At 43.1% G+C, this 18479-nt stretch overlaps 1 protein-coding gene across 1 annotated transcript in view; it reads left to right on the top strand.

Annotated features, from left to right (window-relative positions):
- Nucleotides 1-18479, top strand: part of ABAT (4-aminobutyrate aminotransferase) — a 61342-nt gene that overhangs the window by 31285 nt on the left and 11578 nt on the right. The window contains exons 3-6 of the mRNA XM_061474121.1: nucleotides 6764-6861; nucleotides 7577-7606; nucleotides 8176-8293; nucleotides 15981-16030. Of these exons, the coding sequence (XP_061330105.1) occupies nucleotides 6764-6861; nucleotides 7577-7606; nucleotides 8176-8293; nucleotides 15981-16030 (296 nt within the window). The remainder of the gene's footprint in view (nucleotides 1-6763; nucleotides 6862-7576; nucleotides 7607-8175; nucleotides 8294-15980; nucleotides 16031-18479) is intronic.

Below are 18479 nucleotides of genomic sequence, written 5' to 3'. Positions count from 1 at the left end.
ATGTAAATACTTAACTCTGCTTTGTGCCACCTCTGGTTTTATCAGTCACGCCACTGTAATAGGAAAAGCTGTTCCATTCCATGCTTTGGAGGCAGGTGAAGATTCAGTTGTTTGTTAGCTGCTAGGGTAGTACATAATTACTTGGACAGGCTGGGACTCCAGAGATCTAAGTTCAGTTTCCTACTGATTACCCTAAGGGGTTGAATTGGTCTCTGAATCTCGTAACCATAAAGCATGCCAAAAGGTCAGTCTTCTGCCTTAAGTTAGCATCATTTTGCATTACTGCATGCCTGTGCCCTTCTAGGATGCTGTTCCTAAAGGCTCCCAGCAGTGTAGCTTCTGCAGCCTCCCCAGGCAATCTGCTGTATTGCTGAACTGACCTTCCCTTGAAAACTTTTTTCTAACATTTAGCCTAAATTCCCCTTCAAAACAGGGGGGAAAGAATTTGCCCTGCCCTCAAAGGACCTGGATGATGGAATGTTTGTTTTTTTTTTTCTTTGTAATAGCCTTTTATATATTTGCAACCTATTACCTTTCCCAAGACTTCATCTTTCTCAGTTTGTCCAAGTACTGTCTCAGTCTCTCCCCATCCCTGATGGGGGGAATATTCTTAATCTTTCTTATGGGAGTTTCCACTTCTGTACAGGCTGTTGGGTACTGGATTTTTTTCTTCGTCTCTGGAGAATCCTCTTCCAATAAAATCTCCAGTGTGGGAGTACTGAAACACAGACAATCTCATGAGGAAGAGCTTCTGATCATACAGCGAAGTACTCTGTAAATAGCAATCTCAGTTTTCACAATATTATGCAATAGTGATGTTCGTTTTCCTAAACATCTCTAGCTAGCCTGGCCTTTTGCCATTCCGTCTCAAGATCTGTTTGTAACAGATTCTACTTGCAACGCCTAAAAGAGGACTTGGGGGAAATCACAGCCCTCCTACTTCTGGCTGTCAGGGCCTCCACACTCTAGAAATTCTGTCTGGAAGGTGGTTTGATAGACTCCATGGAGTGGAAGTTGAAGGCATGCCAGGGAGATTGCTGTTCTGCACTTGCATAGGGCAGCCGTTCTATGGCACATGTAATGTGCCTCTTTGGGGACTGGAGAGCTTTCACTCCATGCTCTCTCACAGTAAAACACTTGCATTTTAGAGATCTGCTCTGCCAGCATTTATTTTCACCTGTCTTCTTTCCTTTTTTATCTTGCATTAGATCCTTCTCTTAATTACACTGACGTAATTTCAGTGCTTCCCCTGGAGTTTCTCCCAGGCAGTCCCCAGTTGCTGTACACTTGGGAACTGTTACAGGAGTGTTATTTGTGGTCAAACATACCAGAGGTTTAAGCACTTTCTTTCTAACCCTATGCTGAACTCGACTCTTGTTATCAGAGATCACTGCTTAGCACAGAGCCCTGTTAACAGTAGTGCTCTTTGTGACTACCAACATCATAAGATGCTAGGAGGGTGTACTTAAGCAATTATGTTCCTATAGCAATGTGGTACTTTGTTAAAAATTGTGTAGTGAGACACCTGGTGAGCAATGAGGGTAGCATAGAAAAGAGAAGAAGGAAAATGAGCTTTTCTGTCTGCCAGCAAATCATTACATCCTCTTAGATGAAAAGGAAGGATGTGATTATTTGCTGATGTTATGCAAGTGTTTAGGAAGATGATGTGTGTTGCACAGAGCTTTGAGAAGTCTGCAAGATGCAAGGAAAATAGAATTTAACTTATTGTACCCACTGTCTTTAAATGAGATGGCTAGAAAACTCTGCAAATCACTCAGCTGATATGCTCTCTGATGTTTGGGTTCATTAATAGCACATACTTCGGGGTTTTGACTTTTGCCATGATATGAAAAAACAGCTTTGTTTACCAGGGAAAAGAGGATGCTGTTCTCAGTCATATTAGTTAAATGTAATTTAAGAGCTTTCCTACTGCTGCTTCAGATGGACGCTGCTATAGCCCATTACCTCTACACACTTTTAAGGTGAGAGCTGAGGTCATGCTGTTTGGTCCTGCTCTTCAGTTAAGCTCATACAACACAAGAAACTTTTCCTGTTGCAGTTTGATCATAGACCCTCAGTAGAAAGTCACTGACTTGGTCCATTAGCTCAAGAGCGTATCTTTAAACATCTAGGTACTGATTTACATACAAGTTATAGTGTAATATGTACTTAAGCATATTAACATAAAATTATATTGGTTTAAAAAATAATAATCTGTGAGGCTGTTTAGGCCATTAATACATTTCTGTTGAGCTTCCATCTTTTCTTTTTAAGAAAAAACATTTCTTTTAAACTAAGGAAGTCAGACACTCATCAGACTGAAAGTACCTTGCTTGGATGTACTGAGAATCTCAGGTTTTGTGTGTCTCATCTCTGCAGTCTTTTGGAGAAGCAAAGTGCAGTGTTCAAACCAAGACCTGACATGCAAACGTCTAAACTCATCTAAGTATGAAATTGGAGTAGCCTGAGTTACAGGGTGACTTCAGTGCTCTCTTGCAGGATCAGTTGATATAAAAAGTTAAACAGGAATAACTTGGGCTAAGTTGTGAAGTACAGTGAGTACCTTCAAGAGAGAAATGCCAGCTGAGCAGAGCACACTGCAGTTTACTAGGGGACAGAATACTACAGTGAGTGATCCAATTTACTTGCATTTACTTGTCTCATTAGGAGAACTAAATACTGACACTTGGTGTGAGGGGAAGCAAGAGAGACTGTCTCTGGGTTGAAATCCTCCTTCAAGCAAAACAAAGCAGGTATTGATGTGGTCAGTGGTCACACAGTGTCCAAGTGCATGGAAAAGCCTTGGCAGGAGAGTGAGCCACCTCCCAGAGCTGTGCTGTGTGTGCGGGGCCGCGGGGCCTGGGAGCGAGAGGCAGCACCCATGTACCCCGCCATTACTCAGGGCCTGGAGGACAAAGCATGGCACAGTATTCAGAGCAAGGAATGCCAAAAAGCCGGTGAGCCTTCGTGCAGGGGGTGGCCAGACTGTCTTTCACCAGGGTTCTGGCATCAGTGCCTGTTGAGAGCAGTCTGAGCTCCAAGTTTTGCCTGTAGAATAAGGACGGCCTGTGAGACCCTGATGAACCGTGCCTCTGAAGGCAGTGCTGTGGCAGTACCTCGCTGAACTCTGCAGCATCAAGATGAGTGGAAGCCTTAGCTAATAAAAACTGCTCTGCTTCCTTTTGTCTCATTGTCAGGAGCGTTTGGACAGGTCTCTGAGCCCTGAGGTAGCATGAGGCTTTAGAAGTCATCTATCCACGATGTGGCAGTAAGACAGCTTGTTTTCTTGCTGTTACAATGCTCTTTTAGGAGAGCTATTTACATGTGAGTACCAGAGGCTTGCACAGCCCATGAGTGCCAATGCGAGTCACTCAAGAGGCTGAGCTCTTTGCTGGAGCTGGCTGTTTATACTGTCATGAAGATTTCCAATCAGAATCCTGATTTACTTGAGGAAGAGTAGGAGAAACAAAAAAAAACAGAGCTAAAAGGGGGAAGCAGGGGAACCACAGTTTTGTATTCTTAAAATTTGGGTTGTTTTGTTTATTCTTAACCAACCCTGTGAACAACTATGCCAGTGGGATGTGTAGTGAAGTGGCCTATTTGGAATGAGTCTGTTGACCTTGCTAGAAACTGTGTGAGCTTGTGCCATTTATGTTATACTCTTACAGGGAGAAGAGCTTCATTAAAAAATAAAAAGTTTGAGGATTAAGTCCACTTTGGTTTTAGTTTTTGCTATCAGAAATTTTGCTTGTATGTTGACGGTTTTGTTCTATCCTGTATTCTTCATCCTCTACCTAAGGGGAAGAAAAAAACCCAAACCTTTTCAAAGTCCTTTGATCTGGTAACACAGGCATTTTCGATATATTTATGTAAGTTTCAAATTCAAACCATAGTGTTTGCCTGAGCTAGGATGTGGAACAACTCTGTGGCAAGTGTAAGAATCAGTAAATCAGCAGAGCTGCCATAATACTGGTATTAATAAAATGAGATGCTCTGTGGGCTCCTGAAAACAAGTATATAGAATCAAATTTGTATCACTGAATCAGCCTAGAAGTCACTTGCAACACCTGATGGCGTGCAGCATGCTTTTTAGGAGATAACAAGAGAATGAAGGGAAACCTGTCACTTGTGTTGCTCCATTTTTTAGATTGCTCTGCTTTGCAGAAAATAATTGTGGTTTGGATAAGCTGCTCCTGAAGCGGTTTAAAAAAATACGGTCTCACAAATTGACCAACACTACTGATTTGATGAAAATGATCAACTCTTCTTCAGGGAAGACCTGTATGTTTTAGTTTCACTTGACCAGTCTTTGTGTATGAAAACCTGTCTGTTGGTAGAATTAGTGCAACACTCCACAGCAAAATACTGTTTGGTTTTAATCGTTTATGTGTGCCCTCAGTAAATACCTAGTTCAACAGACCTATGCAAAAGAGGCATAAACAGTAGCAACAAGGTGATGATAATGATCTGCAAAGCAGGCTGGCTGGTTTTGGTCTTTGGTACACAGCCTGACTAATGAAAGTATGGTTTAACAGCGCACTCTTCTTGACACGTGATGTTAAACAAGTTAAGACAGCAGTAGAATACTCTCCAAATTAATTCCCTGTTGTGCAGCTCAGTAAGTATGGGTGGTTTTGTAGGGGAGACTGTGCCTTTTGCAATACCCACAATGGAATTTTCTTAGAGGAATAATTAAATCTGTGTTAAATTCAGAATCCTCACCTGTTAAAATACTTCACAGATTGTCCTTTAGGGAAGTGGAAGAGGGAAGATGTCATTTACACCTCACATGTGATGGCCAGGAAGTCTTTCAGTGTTGACCTCAGGTCTAGAGCCTGGCAGTCAGGCACCTTGAATACTTGCAGGAGTACCTTGATTGTTAGCTGGAGAGGAAACCTTTAATTGCTGTCCCAACAAGTGTAGTTTTATGAGGACTCAGAAAGACTAAGGCAGGCAGTATGCCTGTCAGCTGCTGCTCTGGGTGGGAGAACCCTGGGAGATGAAGAGGGGACACGGTGGCACAGGGTCTCTATCATTCCTGTTACTGCTAAGTTCCAAAATGCCCAATATATAATTTGTGCATCTCTTGGTGCTTTCTCCTTTATCATCTCAACTAGCACCCAGAGCCTCGGGGGAGGGAGAGAAGAGGACACACAAGGAGAAACATTTATCACTGTTTTGCTGTGATCTCCATCAGGGAGGAGCAGGGTGCACAAAAGGCTTAGTTTGGTCTCTTTTCCCCTTTTAGACTTCATGGTGTGTCTACTAAATCTGCAGCTTTATTGGCTATGAATTGCGTGGCTTTCGATCTTTTATATGCAGTTGCTTTTTTTCCAGTGGAGCAGTTGTCATGTGGTCTCCAATTTACATGAACACTAAACAGAATGGCACCAAAATGAAGTGGTGTTGCTGTAATGAAATCTATTAATAGCTTTGCAGAGAGGCACTGACACATCTCAGGGCTTAGAATTAAAGCTGAGAATAATCATCTTTGCAGACAAAATTTCCCCAAAATGAGCAGTGAGTTTAAGTGCTCAGCTAGAGAGGATCCCAAAGGGCAGTAATTTTTTAGATAGTTTCTCAAAATTAAGCTTGACTGAGACATCTGAGCATGGGCTGACAAACTGAGGCAAGCCATTTGGGCTATCTAAACCGCACCAACTTAAAAATGCCTATCACAGACTAAAGTTATGCCCTTATCTTTCAAGTATTATTCTGGTCCAAGTGTAATTCCCCTAAATTAAGCATATGACGGTTAATTTGTTGTTGACATTGTCCTGGGTAGAGGTTTGCAAGTGCTCCCTGACAAAAATGCAATTGTTAAGAGCGTTAGTTCAGTTCAACACTTAACCACAGGATTCGGAGCAAGCTCATGGTCTCTTACTGGTCACCTTGGTAGAGCTCTTGAGTCTACTTCCTTTGTTGCAAATGTACAATTCCCATATTATCCTGTACTCCCTTTAATGGAATATGTACATATTTGGAATATATGCTCACCAGAACTGTCTCTGTCATATGAAGCATGCCGAAACCCTGGATTTTGAAAGTTACTTCAGAAATGGAATCAGAGCCTGTTACTGATGAAGCATAGGGGATTTTTGCCATTTTGTTTCATTAAGATGTCAAGTTTATTATGATTCCACAATTACACATGTGGATAAAGAACAGCAAGGTCAGAGGCAGAATAAGAGGAAAAACTATACTATTTCTGACCCAGATTTCAGGGCTGTACTGCAAGATGGTGCATTCATGTGAGATTTTGAATTTATTTTAAACATAGCCATTTACCTTTCTGAGACAAATCTTTCCCAGATGGTTTTCTTTGAGCTATTTCAGAACATCGCAAGGGTTTTTACCTGTGGACTCCAGCAGGCTTTTTGGTTATTACTGAATGAATTATTAGTGAATGAAGCCAACTCTGCACAGGAGTGGGGAATTTATGGCAAAGGTGTAATGGACAGACCCAACAACAGAGATGGAAAGAGATGTGCCCTAAGTGCCCATGTCCTTTACAGCAGGATTTGTCTCTGTTTCTCTAGAGTTGCCTTGTCAATTCACTTGGGGTCTTTATTTATTTTAAAGCCGCCTCCCTTGTATTAGTTTTATTTTAACACTTGTCAAAGATACTTAGTTCACTTCATACAGTACAATGTAATGGGTCTCATCTGTCAAGTGTTCTCAGTCTGGTAAGGTATGGATATTTATTCTGAGAGGAGAGCACAGAAAATACGGTCTGTACTCAGGTTCTCATTATTTCTTACAGGACACAGATATATCAGTCAAGCTGCAGCTAAAATTGATGTGGATTTTGATTATGATGGACCTCTAATGAAGACAGAAGTTCCTGGACCACGATCTAGAGTAAGTTACCAAAGCACAGTAGATTGGATTTTGTGGGGTTTGCTTTTTCTTTTTTCATTTTCTTTAGCTGTGTTTAACTTTTTAGAAAATAAATTTAATTCCAACCCTTAAATCTGATACGAATAAACATCAATTCACAACAGTCTGCGGCCACTTCTATGAAGATGCTGAGAGTGAAAAGCTCATGAATGAAATGCCCTCTCTCTGAGAGAGAGATCTGAATCACAACTGCCAACTTCCTGTATGAAGTAATTGAAAGCAAAAGAGCATCAGTTTGATGAAACACCTCGTGAGGCTTGATCACCTGTGCTGCTGCTGAAACAGAAACTCAGCTGGCTTTATATGATATGAAATAATGTTTTGGTTTTGAAATGAAGAGAGTTCCAATTTGTAGGACTCTGGCTTCTCTTATTTTCTGATTTCTCTCTTGTTTTCAGTTATCAATATAGAAGAGGCAGCTTTCTCTCTGGGGAGATTTACAATTAAACTGTGTTTGCAGCCCCTGTAGCTTTGCATGCCACAGTTCATAGTTTTGATTGTAATATTTGCAAGCTGTACTGTGGAAGTCCATGTGGCAAGTAGAGTTGCTAGGTAAGCACACAGGGCTGCAAGTTTTGCATATGATTGATGTGATCAGAAAAAAGAAGCATACATTCTGCTTCAGTATGTGGTAATTACATACTTGAGACTCTTTTGTTTGCTTGTTTTTTTACAGGAATTAATGAAGCAGCTGAGTGGCATTCAGGTAACTTGTCAAGTTTTCTGAGTTTTGGGGGTATTAATACTGTGATTTTGGAACTTGTTTTGAAATCCTGTTGTGTATGTTTAATTCCATGCCAAAAAAAAAGGTAAAACACTTGACTCTGAGTTTCCACACTGAATGAATGAATAAAAATCTTTTTTTATCTGAATAAAATCTTTTTTAGTATATTTCGAATACTGCAGTTATTTAGCTGGGAGCAGTGATTTTTCTTTAAACACTATACATGCCTTTTAAGTTGGTATGAAGTGGCCAATGAAAATATAGGTACATTTGGGCCTGAGCTTAAAAGTATGTCAGCCTATGTGGGTATTGCCTTGCCAAGATGAGCAGCTCCTTAAAGCCTGTGCTTTATTTCTGTAGAAGTGCATACTTGCCCTTTTAACAGTCCCTCTTTATAAAAAGAGCTCTACAGTTAATTCCTATGCAATTAATATAATGTGCCTTTGTATCTTATTGTTAGATATTATCAGATTTTGCTGTAGAGCCATTAGTTGAACCTACCTACACACTACTACATTTTAAAGCATTAATTGTTTGTTTTCTCCTTTCAGAATGCGGATGCTGTACATTTTTTTTGCAACTATGAAGAGAGCCGAGGCAACTACCTTGTAGATGTAGATGGCAATCGCATGCTCGATCTCTACTCTCAGATTTCATCCATCCCAATAGGTAGGAGGCAGTTGTACCAAAGCTTCTTGCTTTTTCCTCAAGTTGTCATTTTCTTATCTATCTTGGCCACTACCAGGGAAGACGGTTGGATAGAAAAACAAAGCAGACGTAAGGTATGCCTTATTGCAGTCAGGGTACACCTCAATGCTGTGTATTACGTGTGGTGTTTTTGAACAGCTAAAGAAACTACAAATTGAATACTGACAGTACTGAATACTGAATACTCACTGGAAGTACATAGTGGTATGTGGAAGGTGCTCTAGTATTAATCTTAACTTGAATATGCAAGTTCCATGGTTTAGGTGGTCTTTGTTTGCTTGGATTTGTTACTTTGTGATTCTGTAACAGTATGTTACTGTTTTAAACGTTAACAAACATGACTTGAACATTTTAACAATAAATTATATGCTTTAGTTAACACTTCTATCTCAAAAGAACTGAAAAAAAGGAGTTTTCCATACGGACTCCAATAGGATGAAAAAAGACCAAACACTGAACTGTGGTGCTGGATGGAAGCAAATGCAGGCCAGCCGGGCTGAGGAACCAAGCAATGGGGTGTATCAACTACTTGGGAAAGTCAGCTAATTTTACGTTTTCATGAAGCGTTTCAAGAAGGAAAAGCAGCAAGGCAGAGATGTAGGCTCCAACTGCAAGGTATACAGGTTTCAGTAGGTGTTCAGTTTGTTCCTTGTCCATGGTTCCTATCAGTTGCTTAAAAATATATTTCTGCAAAAGCAGAAAGAGCAGGAGTGCTGGGGTAATTTAAAAGGTAGATGTTGTGCTATATATAGAAACTGTGATGACTCAAAATCATCCCTACAGGCCTCCCTTATTGGGAAACAGAATTCAGTGCTGTTCAGGTCATTACCAAAATTCTGTTACCGAAGACCTTGTGGGTCTTATGGCAGTGAGTTTGTAGTTATCCCAGTCTCCTTTGCAGACAGTTAGTATTGTTGCTCTCGTGTAGCACCTCAGTAAATGTGTAATTATTCCAGAGCTCTTAAATTTTTGCAGCTTATTTTCATTAACAGAAGTTCTAGATAATTTTTATCTTTTAACTAGATGCTGCACTGAGTTAACTTCTTTGTCACTGCTGATGTAGAAACAGGAGTGAAACAAAGAAGCACAATGCTTGTGTGCCAATGATCATCTAACTTGAGTCGGATTGGACAATAGGGGTCTAGGAAAGGAAGTGCATTTAATGTTCAAGACCTCCCGTTCTTCACACAAGAAATGCTGATTTGAGAAACTAGTGCATGGTCATGCAGTTGAAAGAAAGTAATAGAGGAGCCAACAAGGAGAGGTGCCATGCTTGACCTCGTGCTCACCAACAGGGAAGGGCATGTTGGAAATGTGATGCTCCAGGGCAGCCTTGGATGCAGTGATCATGAGACGGTCGAATTCAAGATCCTCAGGACAGTGAGAAGAGCATGTAGCAAGCTCACTGCCCTGGACTTCAAAAGAGTAGACTTTGGCCTCTTCAGGAATCTGCTTAGTAAGGTTCTATGGGATACAGCCCTAGAGGGCAGGGGGGCCCAAGACTGTTGGTTGATATTCAAGGATCACCTGCTATAGGCTCAGGAGTGTTGCATCCCAACTAGAAGGAAGTGCAGCAGGAGGGTCAGGAGACCTCCTTGGATGGATAAGGAGCTGCTGAGGAAAATTCAAATGAAAAAAGAGGCTTATAAAAGGTGGAAGCAAGGATAGGCGGCCTGGGAAGAGTATAGGGATGTTGCCTGGGAAGCTAGGGACCAGGTTAGGAAAGCTAAGGCCCAGTTAGAATTAAACTTGGCTAGGAATGTTAATGATAACAGGAAGGGATTCTATAGGTACATAGCGAATAAAAAAAAGACTAGGGACAACGTAGGCCCCTTCTGGAAGCTCTTGGGAGAACTGGCTACCCTGGGTTTGGAGAAGGCTGAGGTTCTGAATGACTTCTTTGCCTTGGTCTTCACTGACAAAGGCTCTGACTACACCACCCAGGTCTTGGAAGGTAGAGCAGGGACTGTGAGAATGAAGACCTTGGGCCCACTGTAGGAGAGGATCTGGTTCGAGACCATCTAAAAAACCTGAACGTGCACAAGTCCATGGGTCCTGATGAGATCCATCCATGGGTCCTGAAGGAGCTGGTGAATGAAGTTGCTAAGCCGCTGGCCATCATATTTGAAAAATCATGGCAGTCAGGTGAAGTTCCCGATGACTGGAAAAAGGGAAATATAACCCTCATTTTCAAGAAGGGAAAAATGGATGACCCAGGGAATTACGGCCCAGTCAGTCTCACCTCTGTGCCTGGCAAAATCTTGGAGCAGATTCTCCTGGAAGGCATGCTAAGGCACATGAAAATCAACAAGGTGCTTGGTGACAGCCAGCATGGCTTCACTAAGGGGAAATCCTGCCTGACCAATTTGGTGGCTTTCTATGATGGGGCTACAGAACTGATGGACAGGGGTAGAGCAGTTGATGTCATCTGCCTGGACTTGTGCAAAGCGTTCGACACTGTCCCACACAACATCCTTGTCTCTAAATTGGAGAGACATCAATTTGATGGATGGACCACTCGGTGGATAAAGAACTGGCTGGATGGCCGCACACAAAGAGTTGTGGTCAATGGCTCAATGTCCAGCTGGAGACCAGTAATGAGTGGCGTCCCTCAGGGATCGGTGTTGGGACCGGTCTTGTTCAACATCTTTGTTGGTGACATGGACAGTGGGATTGAGTGCGCCCTCAGCAAGTTTGCTGATGACAGCAAGCTGTGTGGTTCAGTTGATATGCTGGAGGGAAGGAATGCCATCCAGAGGGACCTTGACACGCTTGTGAGGTGGGCTGATGCCAACCTCATGAAGTTTAACCATGACAAGTGCAAGGTCCTACACCTGGGTTGAAGCAATACCAGGCACAGCTACAGGTTGGGCAGAGAAGAGATTCAGAGCAGCCCTGTGGAGAAGGACTTGAGGGTGTTGGTCAATGAGAAAATGCACATGAGCTGGCTTCAGTGTGTGCTTGCAGCCCAGAAAGCCAACCGTATTCTGGGCTGCACCAAAAGGAGCGTGACTAGCAGGCCGAAGGAGGCGATCCTGCCCCTCTACTCTGCTCTCGTGAGACCTCTCTTGGAGTATTGTGTGCAGTTCTGGTGTCCTCAACATAGGAAGGGCACGGAACTGTTGGAACAAGTCCAGAGGAGGCCACAAGGATGATCAGGGGACTGGAGCACCTCCCCTATGAAGACAGGCTGAGAAAGTTGGGGCTGTTCAGCCTGGAGAAGAGAAGGCTGCGTGGAGACCTCATAGCAGCCTTCCAGTATCTGAAGGGGGCTTATAGGGATGATGGGGAGGGACTCTTCATTAGGGACTGTAGTGATAGGATAAGGGGTAATGGGTTCAAACTTAAACAGGGGCAGTTTAGATTGGATAGAAGGAAGAAGTTCTTTACTGTGAGGGTGGTGAGGCACTGGAATGGGTTACCCAGGGAGGTTGTGAATGTTCCATCCCTGGTGGTGTTCAAGGCCCGGTTGGACAAGGCCTTGGGTGATTTGGTTTAGTGTGAGGTGTCCCTGCCCATGGCAGGGGGGTTGGAACTAGATGATCTTAAGATCCTTTCCAACCCTAACTATTCTATGATTCTATGAATGTCCGTGCATACTCCAAAAGAATGAAATGAAGGTTGTTCATGTGGTGCACTGAGCCTTTCTGACTTTCTAATGCCTGATGGTGCAAGCACACCTCTTTTAATACAGTTTTTGTGTATAAAACGTTTAAGTTTTAGGTGGAAATATTTTCTTAACAGGCAGAAATGGGCAGGGGCTTCTGCAGTTTACTTTTTCTGGTTGAATGAAACTGGTGACGTAGATGTAAGACTCCAGTACCTGTAACTGATAAGCCATCTGTATCAGCTAAGCCGTCTAGTTCCTCCCTCATCTGTGGCAATTTGCTTGTGAGAATAAACTGTGGGTTTTTTTTGTCCTAGAGGACATGTTCCTCAGTCACAAGGGGACTATAGTGCACTTCTTCATATACCTTTTCAGATAATGGCTGTGATACCCTTTATAGCAACAAAGGGTAAATGGAAATGGAATATTTACAGGCTGACCTAAATCTAATTGACCACATGGCATTCGTTTGGTTTTTTTTAAGTTGCACTGAATGACAAGACTGACTATCTGAAGCTGCAGAGGTTACTAATAACATCCCTCTTGGTGACAGCATTAGGTTCTAGACTGGGACACCAAAACAAGATCACAGTGTGCTTGCGAGTCATCTGTGCTTATCTCTCTGCAAGTAAATCCAATAAAACCTTTTATGAATCTGTCAAGATGCCCTGAGATTTAATAATGGTCTGCCACCTCAATGTATTTATCAGCAGAGCTTGAGAGATAATAAGTGCCTGTGTGGTGAGATAAGAATTAAAGTAAAAAAAACCTCCAGGCAAAGATGTTCTGGGCTGTTTCTTGCTGAAAACCAAAAATTAAAACCATTTTTTATCATGGTTTTTGGAAAGCTGTGGTACAATATACTCCTTTAAATCTGTATCTAGTCTGTCTGGAGTTAGAAACACCGTGGAGCTAAATACAAGTGGAGATTCTATCAGCATGTGTACTGGCAACCATCCTGAAATGTTAAATGAAACACAGGTTTCAGTGCTGGGAAGGCCTGTTGTGTTTGGGGTTATGCAGAGGTGTAGTTGGATATTATTGACAGCAGCCTGCTGCTTGGATCAAATGGATTCTTTGGGCTTTCTCCGTCTCATTGTTTTAGCAGCCTCCAGTTTTTTTCTCGTGTAAAGAGGCACATTCATGAGCCTGAGGACATGTACTTTCCTGTCACATTGATCTAGACACACACCAAGAGTGATGAAGCAGGTGTCCTCTTAAGAGCCAGCCCTGTCACTTCTGGAAGGAGTGTATATGAGAGTGGATTCCTAAAGCTACAAACCCTCACATTGGTTATCGCAGTGAAGCATGCTACTGTTTGACATCTCAGCCTAGAGCTTCCTGAATTTGTCTGCCACAGTTGTGTAATAGTTATTGAACCGCTTAGTTTTTCCTGGTGTTACTTTATGACTGTTAACCCATGTACCAGCTCAGCATCTTTTAGAAACAGCTGGGCTCTAAGGATTCTCTCTTCTCCTTCTGGGGCCTGTTTGGGGATCCATCAGCTGAATAGGGAATGTTAGGAGGACCGCTGGGCCTGAAATGAAGAGAATGGAAAACACACCTCGTGTGGGTGGGAAGGGGTAAGTTACGGGTAATAGAAGCCTTGAATTTGTGTTACTTAAGAGAAGATACAAACATCTCTGCATTATTCATGCATCTTGACAGCAGCAGCAGTGTTACATGTCTTTACCAGCAATAGCAGAGTTAATGGTTAAGCTCCTGAGTAGTGGTAGCTATTTATAACAAAGTTCTGTGAGTTTAGTTTGGAGACTTCTAAAATACCGGGTATACTCTCAAAGGTGCTTTCAGCAGTAGCACAGCTATAGCTCACAGTGACACAGCTTCCAGCCTAGCAACAGCTCTTCCCATGACAGCAGGTGCAATGCAGATTTAGTTGTCTGTGTCACAAATAACTGCTCGGATTCTCTTGATAATAATTTCAACAGATTCTTTGCAGCATGACATGCAGCTAAAACAATCTGTGCATTTCCTTGTTTTGAACTAAAATACTCAAAACAGAATTTATAATTGATTTGTTAATGCAGTAGCCTAAAGCTCCATTGCTCAGCCAGGATAATCAGGGCTGTTGTCATTCAGCTGCACTGGCTTGATAAGCTTTTGTGATAAAATTAGAGCGGGCTGACTTCTTGAGCAGTAGGGAAGATGAAGTTTCCAACTGTTTCTAAAAGGCTATATAAAAGATGATGTTAATCTCTGGATTTGGCACTTCATACATTAGAAATCAGGCTTCAAATGAAAATTTTGGGCTCCTTTGTTGTTTTTTTTTTTTTGTATCAGATAGGTTGGTTTACCGGTAAGCAAGCAAGTCGCATCAGTCCTTCTTGTGTTAGATCCAAAGCATCCTTAGTATCTTGGTGTTTCTGGATAAAAAGGACACATTGTTGCATCTTTTCCCAAGTAAGGAAAACTAGAAGGAACAAAAAACTGGTCATGAAAGAAAGTGAAAAGAGCAGAATCTGCTGCTTTAATACGAGACAGCAGTTTGTCAAACGGGGTGTTTTTATGGTGATGCACAGCTGAGGTATATGAATTTATGAGAAACAAAGATTTTCAGGCAGGTGTCTTGGAATGATGAATGGGTTGTGGCGGGTTAGATTTGGGTGTTTATCACAGCCCACGAGGTCCAAGTGCATGACTGTCTGTGTAGAAAGCCTCTTCCTTCCCGTGGGACTGTTAATGATCACACATGAACATCTGCAGTGTGCCTGGCTGGAATGTGAATCTTCATGCATGCAGATAAATGCCAGTGTATGACTGCCTGACAATCTGGACAGTATGGAGGCACAACTCTCAAACCCAGTTTTGGCAGCACTCTGCACATTGTGTGGAGGTAGCACTGCAGAGGGTGGTGTGGTGAACGCTGCCCAACTGCGACTGATGTCAAGGAGCGCTGTAAAGCCACTGGCAAAGTTCTGCCAGAGTCCCAGGGCTTGTCCCTACTGGGTCTGGCATAGCATGTGCTCTTCAGCAACCAACAGCAGCTCTGAGAACAGCATGGCTGTGCTAGTAAGGTTACCCTGCACTGCCTGGCTGGAACTGTTGAAGGACAAAAAGCCCTTGCTGACGTTTTGTTAGCACACTGTAATGCAGTGAAATTACAATTCCTAAGTGAGCTTTCTTTGGGAAAACAGTAAATGTGGATTTTTGCATGTCTGTTTTGTATGGTCAGCTGCCAAATACTGAGGAATGGCATGGAAGAAATGGGGAATGTTGACTTTGCAATGAAGAAAAATCCAGTCAGTTAGAAAGCACAGGGGGGGAAGGGAGGGGGGAAGCTCTGTCACTGTGTTGGGAATAATCAGCCTGATACTCAAGGATGATAAAGATTGCTATGAAGGCATAGCTCCAGCTACTGTAATGGACAGAGCTGCATGGGGACCTTCCCTCCACAGTGGTGGGTGGTCACTGCATGGTGAAAGCCACACAAGTCTAGCAGATCAGGGTTGTGGTGAGTGAGAATAGCAAGCAGCCTGTGTCAGGAAGGAGAGACTGGAGATGCTTCTATACCAGAGCTAAATGGTGACCTACAGAAACAACAGCTTGTGGGCTGCACTGGCAGAATGCAAAGCTGCTCTTAACTGAGGAAGAGGAGAGGTTCACATGTTGCACTGTACAGAAACCAAGTACATGTGGGAAATCTAGAAAGGAGAGCAAGCAAGTGGTTAATAGTTCTACAGTAACTATAATGCTTCAGTTAGGCCTTGTCAGGCAAAAGATCCATGTCTTGTTCATTTATTTTTGTGTTCAGTTTTTAACTTTCAGTACTTACATAAGTTTTGCTATTTCCTGACACAAAATTTGTACCAAAGTTCCAGATTAATGTATTTTGTAAAAAATATTTGAAGCTAAAGTACATTAACTTCAAAAGAAGTTCTATTACTATTTGCTAAAACATACACAAGTTACACAGAAGCAGTCAAGCATTAAGTTGAGGTTATAGTCTAGGTTAATCTAAACATTTGTTTATTAAAACCAGATGGAAATAACTATTTTCTTTCTTTGTTCCTTTTTTATTAGGTTACAGCCATCCGTCTCTGATAAAGCTTCTGCAGCAGCCACAGAACTTGGTAAGTGAATTAAAACACGAAGTACTTGAAGGCATCCCCTCCTCCCTGTGGTGGGCATGCTGACTTTTCTCTTAAACTGATAATGCTTAATGACTCACTTTAAAGTATGATGGGATCTGCTGCTTCCAAAGGAGCTGCCTCCAAAGCCCAGAGTGGATAGTGCAGCCAGGACCCCTCTGTCCCACATATGAGCATCAAAGCTTTTGCTGGTCCCCTATTCCGATTTCCGAAACCTGCCCCAATCTACTGGGAGGGCAGCACTAAACCACATCAGTCTGCACCTCCCTGTGCATTTTGGGTATCCAGCAGGCTCTAGCCTGGGTATGGCCTGGGCAGGATGTCATCTTCAACTAGACCATATCACTCAGAACCACGTCCAGCCTGGCCTTGAATGTCTCCGGGGATGGTGCATCCACCACCTCGCTGGGCAACCTGTGCCAGTATTTTACCACCCTCGTTGTAAAGAGTTTCTTCCTCATGTCCAGCCTGAATCTCCCCTCTTTTAGTTTAAACCTGTTTACCCCTCATCCTGTTGCAATAGGACTTCCTAAAAAGTTTCTCCCCATCTTTCTTATAGCCCCCTTTTAAGAACTGAAAGGCTGCAGAAAGGTGTTCCCAGAGTCTTGTCTTCTCCAGGCTGAACAACCCCAACTCTCTCAGTCATTCCTCATAGCAGAGGTGCTCCATCACTGATCATTTCTGTGGCCTCCTCCGGACCCTTTCCAACAGCTCCATGTTTTTCCTGTACTGAGGAGTGCAGAGCTGAACACAGAGCTCCAGGTGGGGTCTCACCAGAGCAGAGCAGAGCAGAGGGGCAGAATCACCTCCCTTGACCTGGTAGCCGTGCTTCTTTGAATGCAGCCCAAGATACAATAGACCTTCAGGGCTGCAAGTACACACTGCTGGGTCATCTCCAGTCTTTCATCCACCAATACCCCCAGGTCCTTCTCCTCAGACCTACTCTTAAAGCCTTCATCCCCCAACTTGTATTGGTACCAAGGGTTGCCCTGACCCTGGTGCAGGACCCTGCACTTGGCCCTGTTGAACCTCATCAGGTTCACATGGACCCACCTGTTGAGCCTGTCCAAGTCCCTCTGGATGGCTTCCTGTCCCTCAGGCATGTCAGCTGCAGTACTCAGTTTGGCATCATCTGCAGACTTGCTGACAGCACACTCAATCCCACTGTCTGTTGTTGATGAAGATATTGAAGAGTACTGGTCCCAATATGGACCCCTGAGGGAACCACTTGTCACTCTTGTCCATCCAGACATTGAGCCATTGACCACCACCCTCTGGATGTGACCATCCAGCCAGTTCCTCCTCCACTGAACAGTCCACCCATCAAATCCATAGATCTCCAATTTAGAGAGAAGGATGTTGTGAGGGACCGTGTCAAAGGCTTTACAGGTGTCCATATGGACAACATCCGTAGCCCTTCCTTTGTCCACTGAAATAGTAACTCCGTAATAGAAGGCCACCAGGTAGGTCAGGCAGGACTTGCCCTTGGTGAAGCTGTGCTGGCAAACCCACTGCAGACAGGAGTGTGTGCCGGGCTCTGCCTGCAGATAAAGCACCAGCTTTATTGTGAAAGTACTTCTTTTGAGCAGTACACATTGAGGGAGGGCCCTTGATTACTGTTCATGATGGGATCAGTGCTTTCTTATTTGGTTGGTTGTAATGCTCCACATACCCTCTCTGTAGCCAGGTATAGAGAACAGAATGCGCATCTGTTCATCTGGGACTACAGCAGCTTGATGTCAATGTTCTCTTCTTGTCAGTGCTGAGCATCTCATTAACAACAAAAGAAAAACACAACTTTCTGCTCAGTAGCAAATGTCAATTGACTGTGAGAGCCCATAATCAAATTCACAACAAATTTATGGCCTCTTATCTGACTTGAGATGAAAATTTACTTCTAAGCTGAGACAAAAAGTCAAGTAAGATTTCTCTTACACACTAAACAAAAGCTTTTTGTTAATCTGTCAGTAACATCCTTGCTCAGGTTGTGGGGGGTTTTTAAGCTTGAGTCTGTTGAAATGATGTTTTGGAAATGAGACACTTGTTCAAGTTACGAAGTCCTATCTCACACTCTGTTACATCTCGTGTGATCTTTGTTTTTCCCTAAGAATTCTGATGAAGTGTTCTTGCAGGCACAGTGATCACTCATGCCCCTTGCTGTGGTCTACACGTCTGAATCCTGATGCAGTGTTCTTGCAGGCACAGTGACCACTCATGCCCCTTGCTGTGGTCTACACGTCTGAATTCTGATGCAGCGTTCTTGCAGGCACAGTGACCATTCATGCCCCTTGCTGTGGTCTACACGTCTGAATCCTGATGCAGCGTTCTTGCAGGCACAGTGACCATTCATGCCCCTTGCTGTGGTCTACACGTCTGAATTCTGATGCAGTGTTCTTGCAGGCACAGTGACCATTCATGCCCCTTGCTGTGG

The sequence above is a fragment of the Pezoporus flaviventris genome, unplaced genomic scaffold, assembly GCF_033815535.1.
Source record: "Pezoporus flaviventris isolate CSIRO_AGI_PZ_B2104156 unplaced genomic scaffold, CSIRO_AGI_Pfla_v1 ptg000078l, whole genome shotgun sequence".
NCBI classification, from domain to species: domain Eukaryota; kingdom Metazoa; phylum Chordata; class Aves; order Psittaciformes; family Psittacidae; genus Pezoporus; species Pezoporus flaviventris.
The sequence above is the reverse complement of the archived record's forward strand: the minus strand, read 5'-3'. Positions and strand labels throughout refer to the sequence as shown.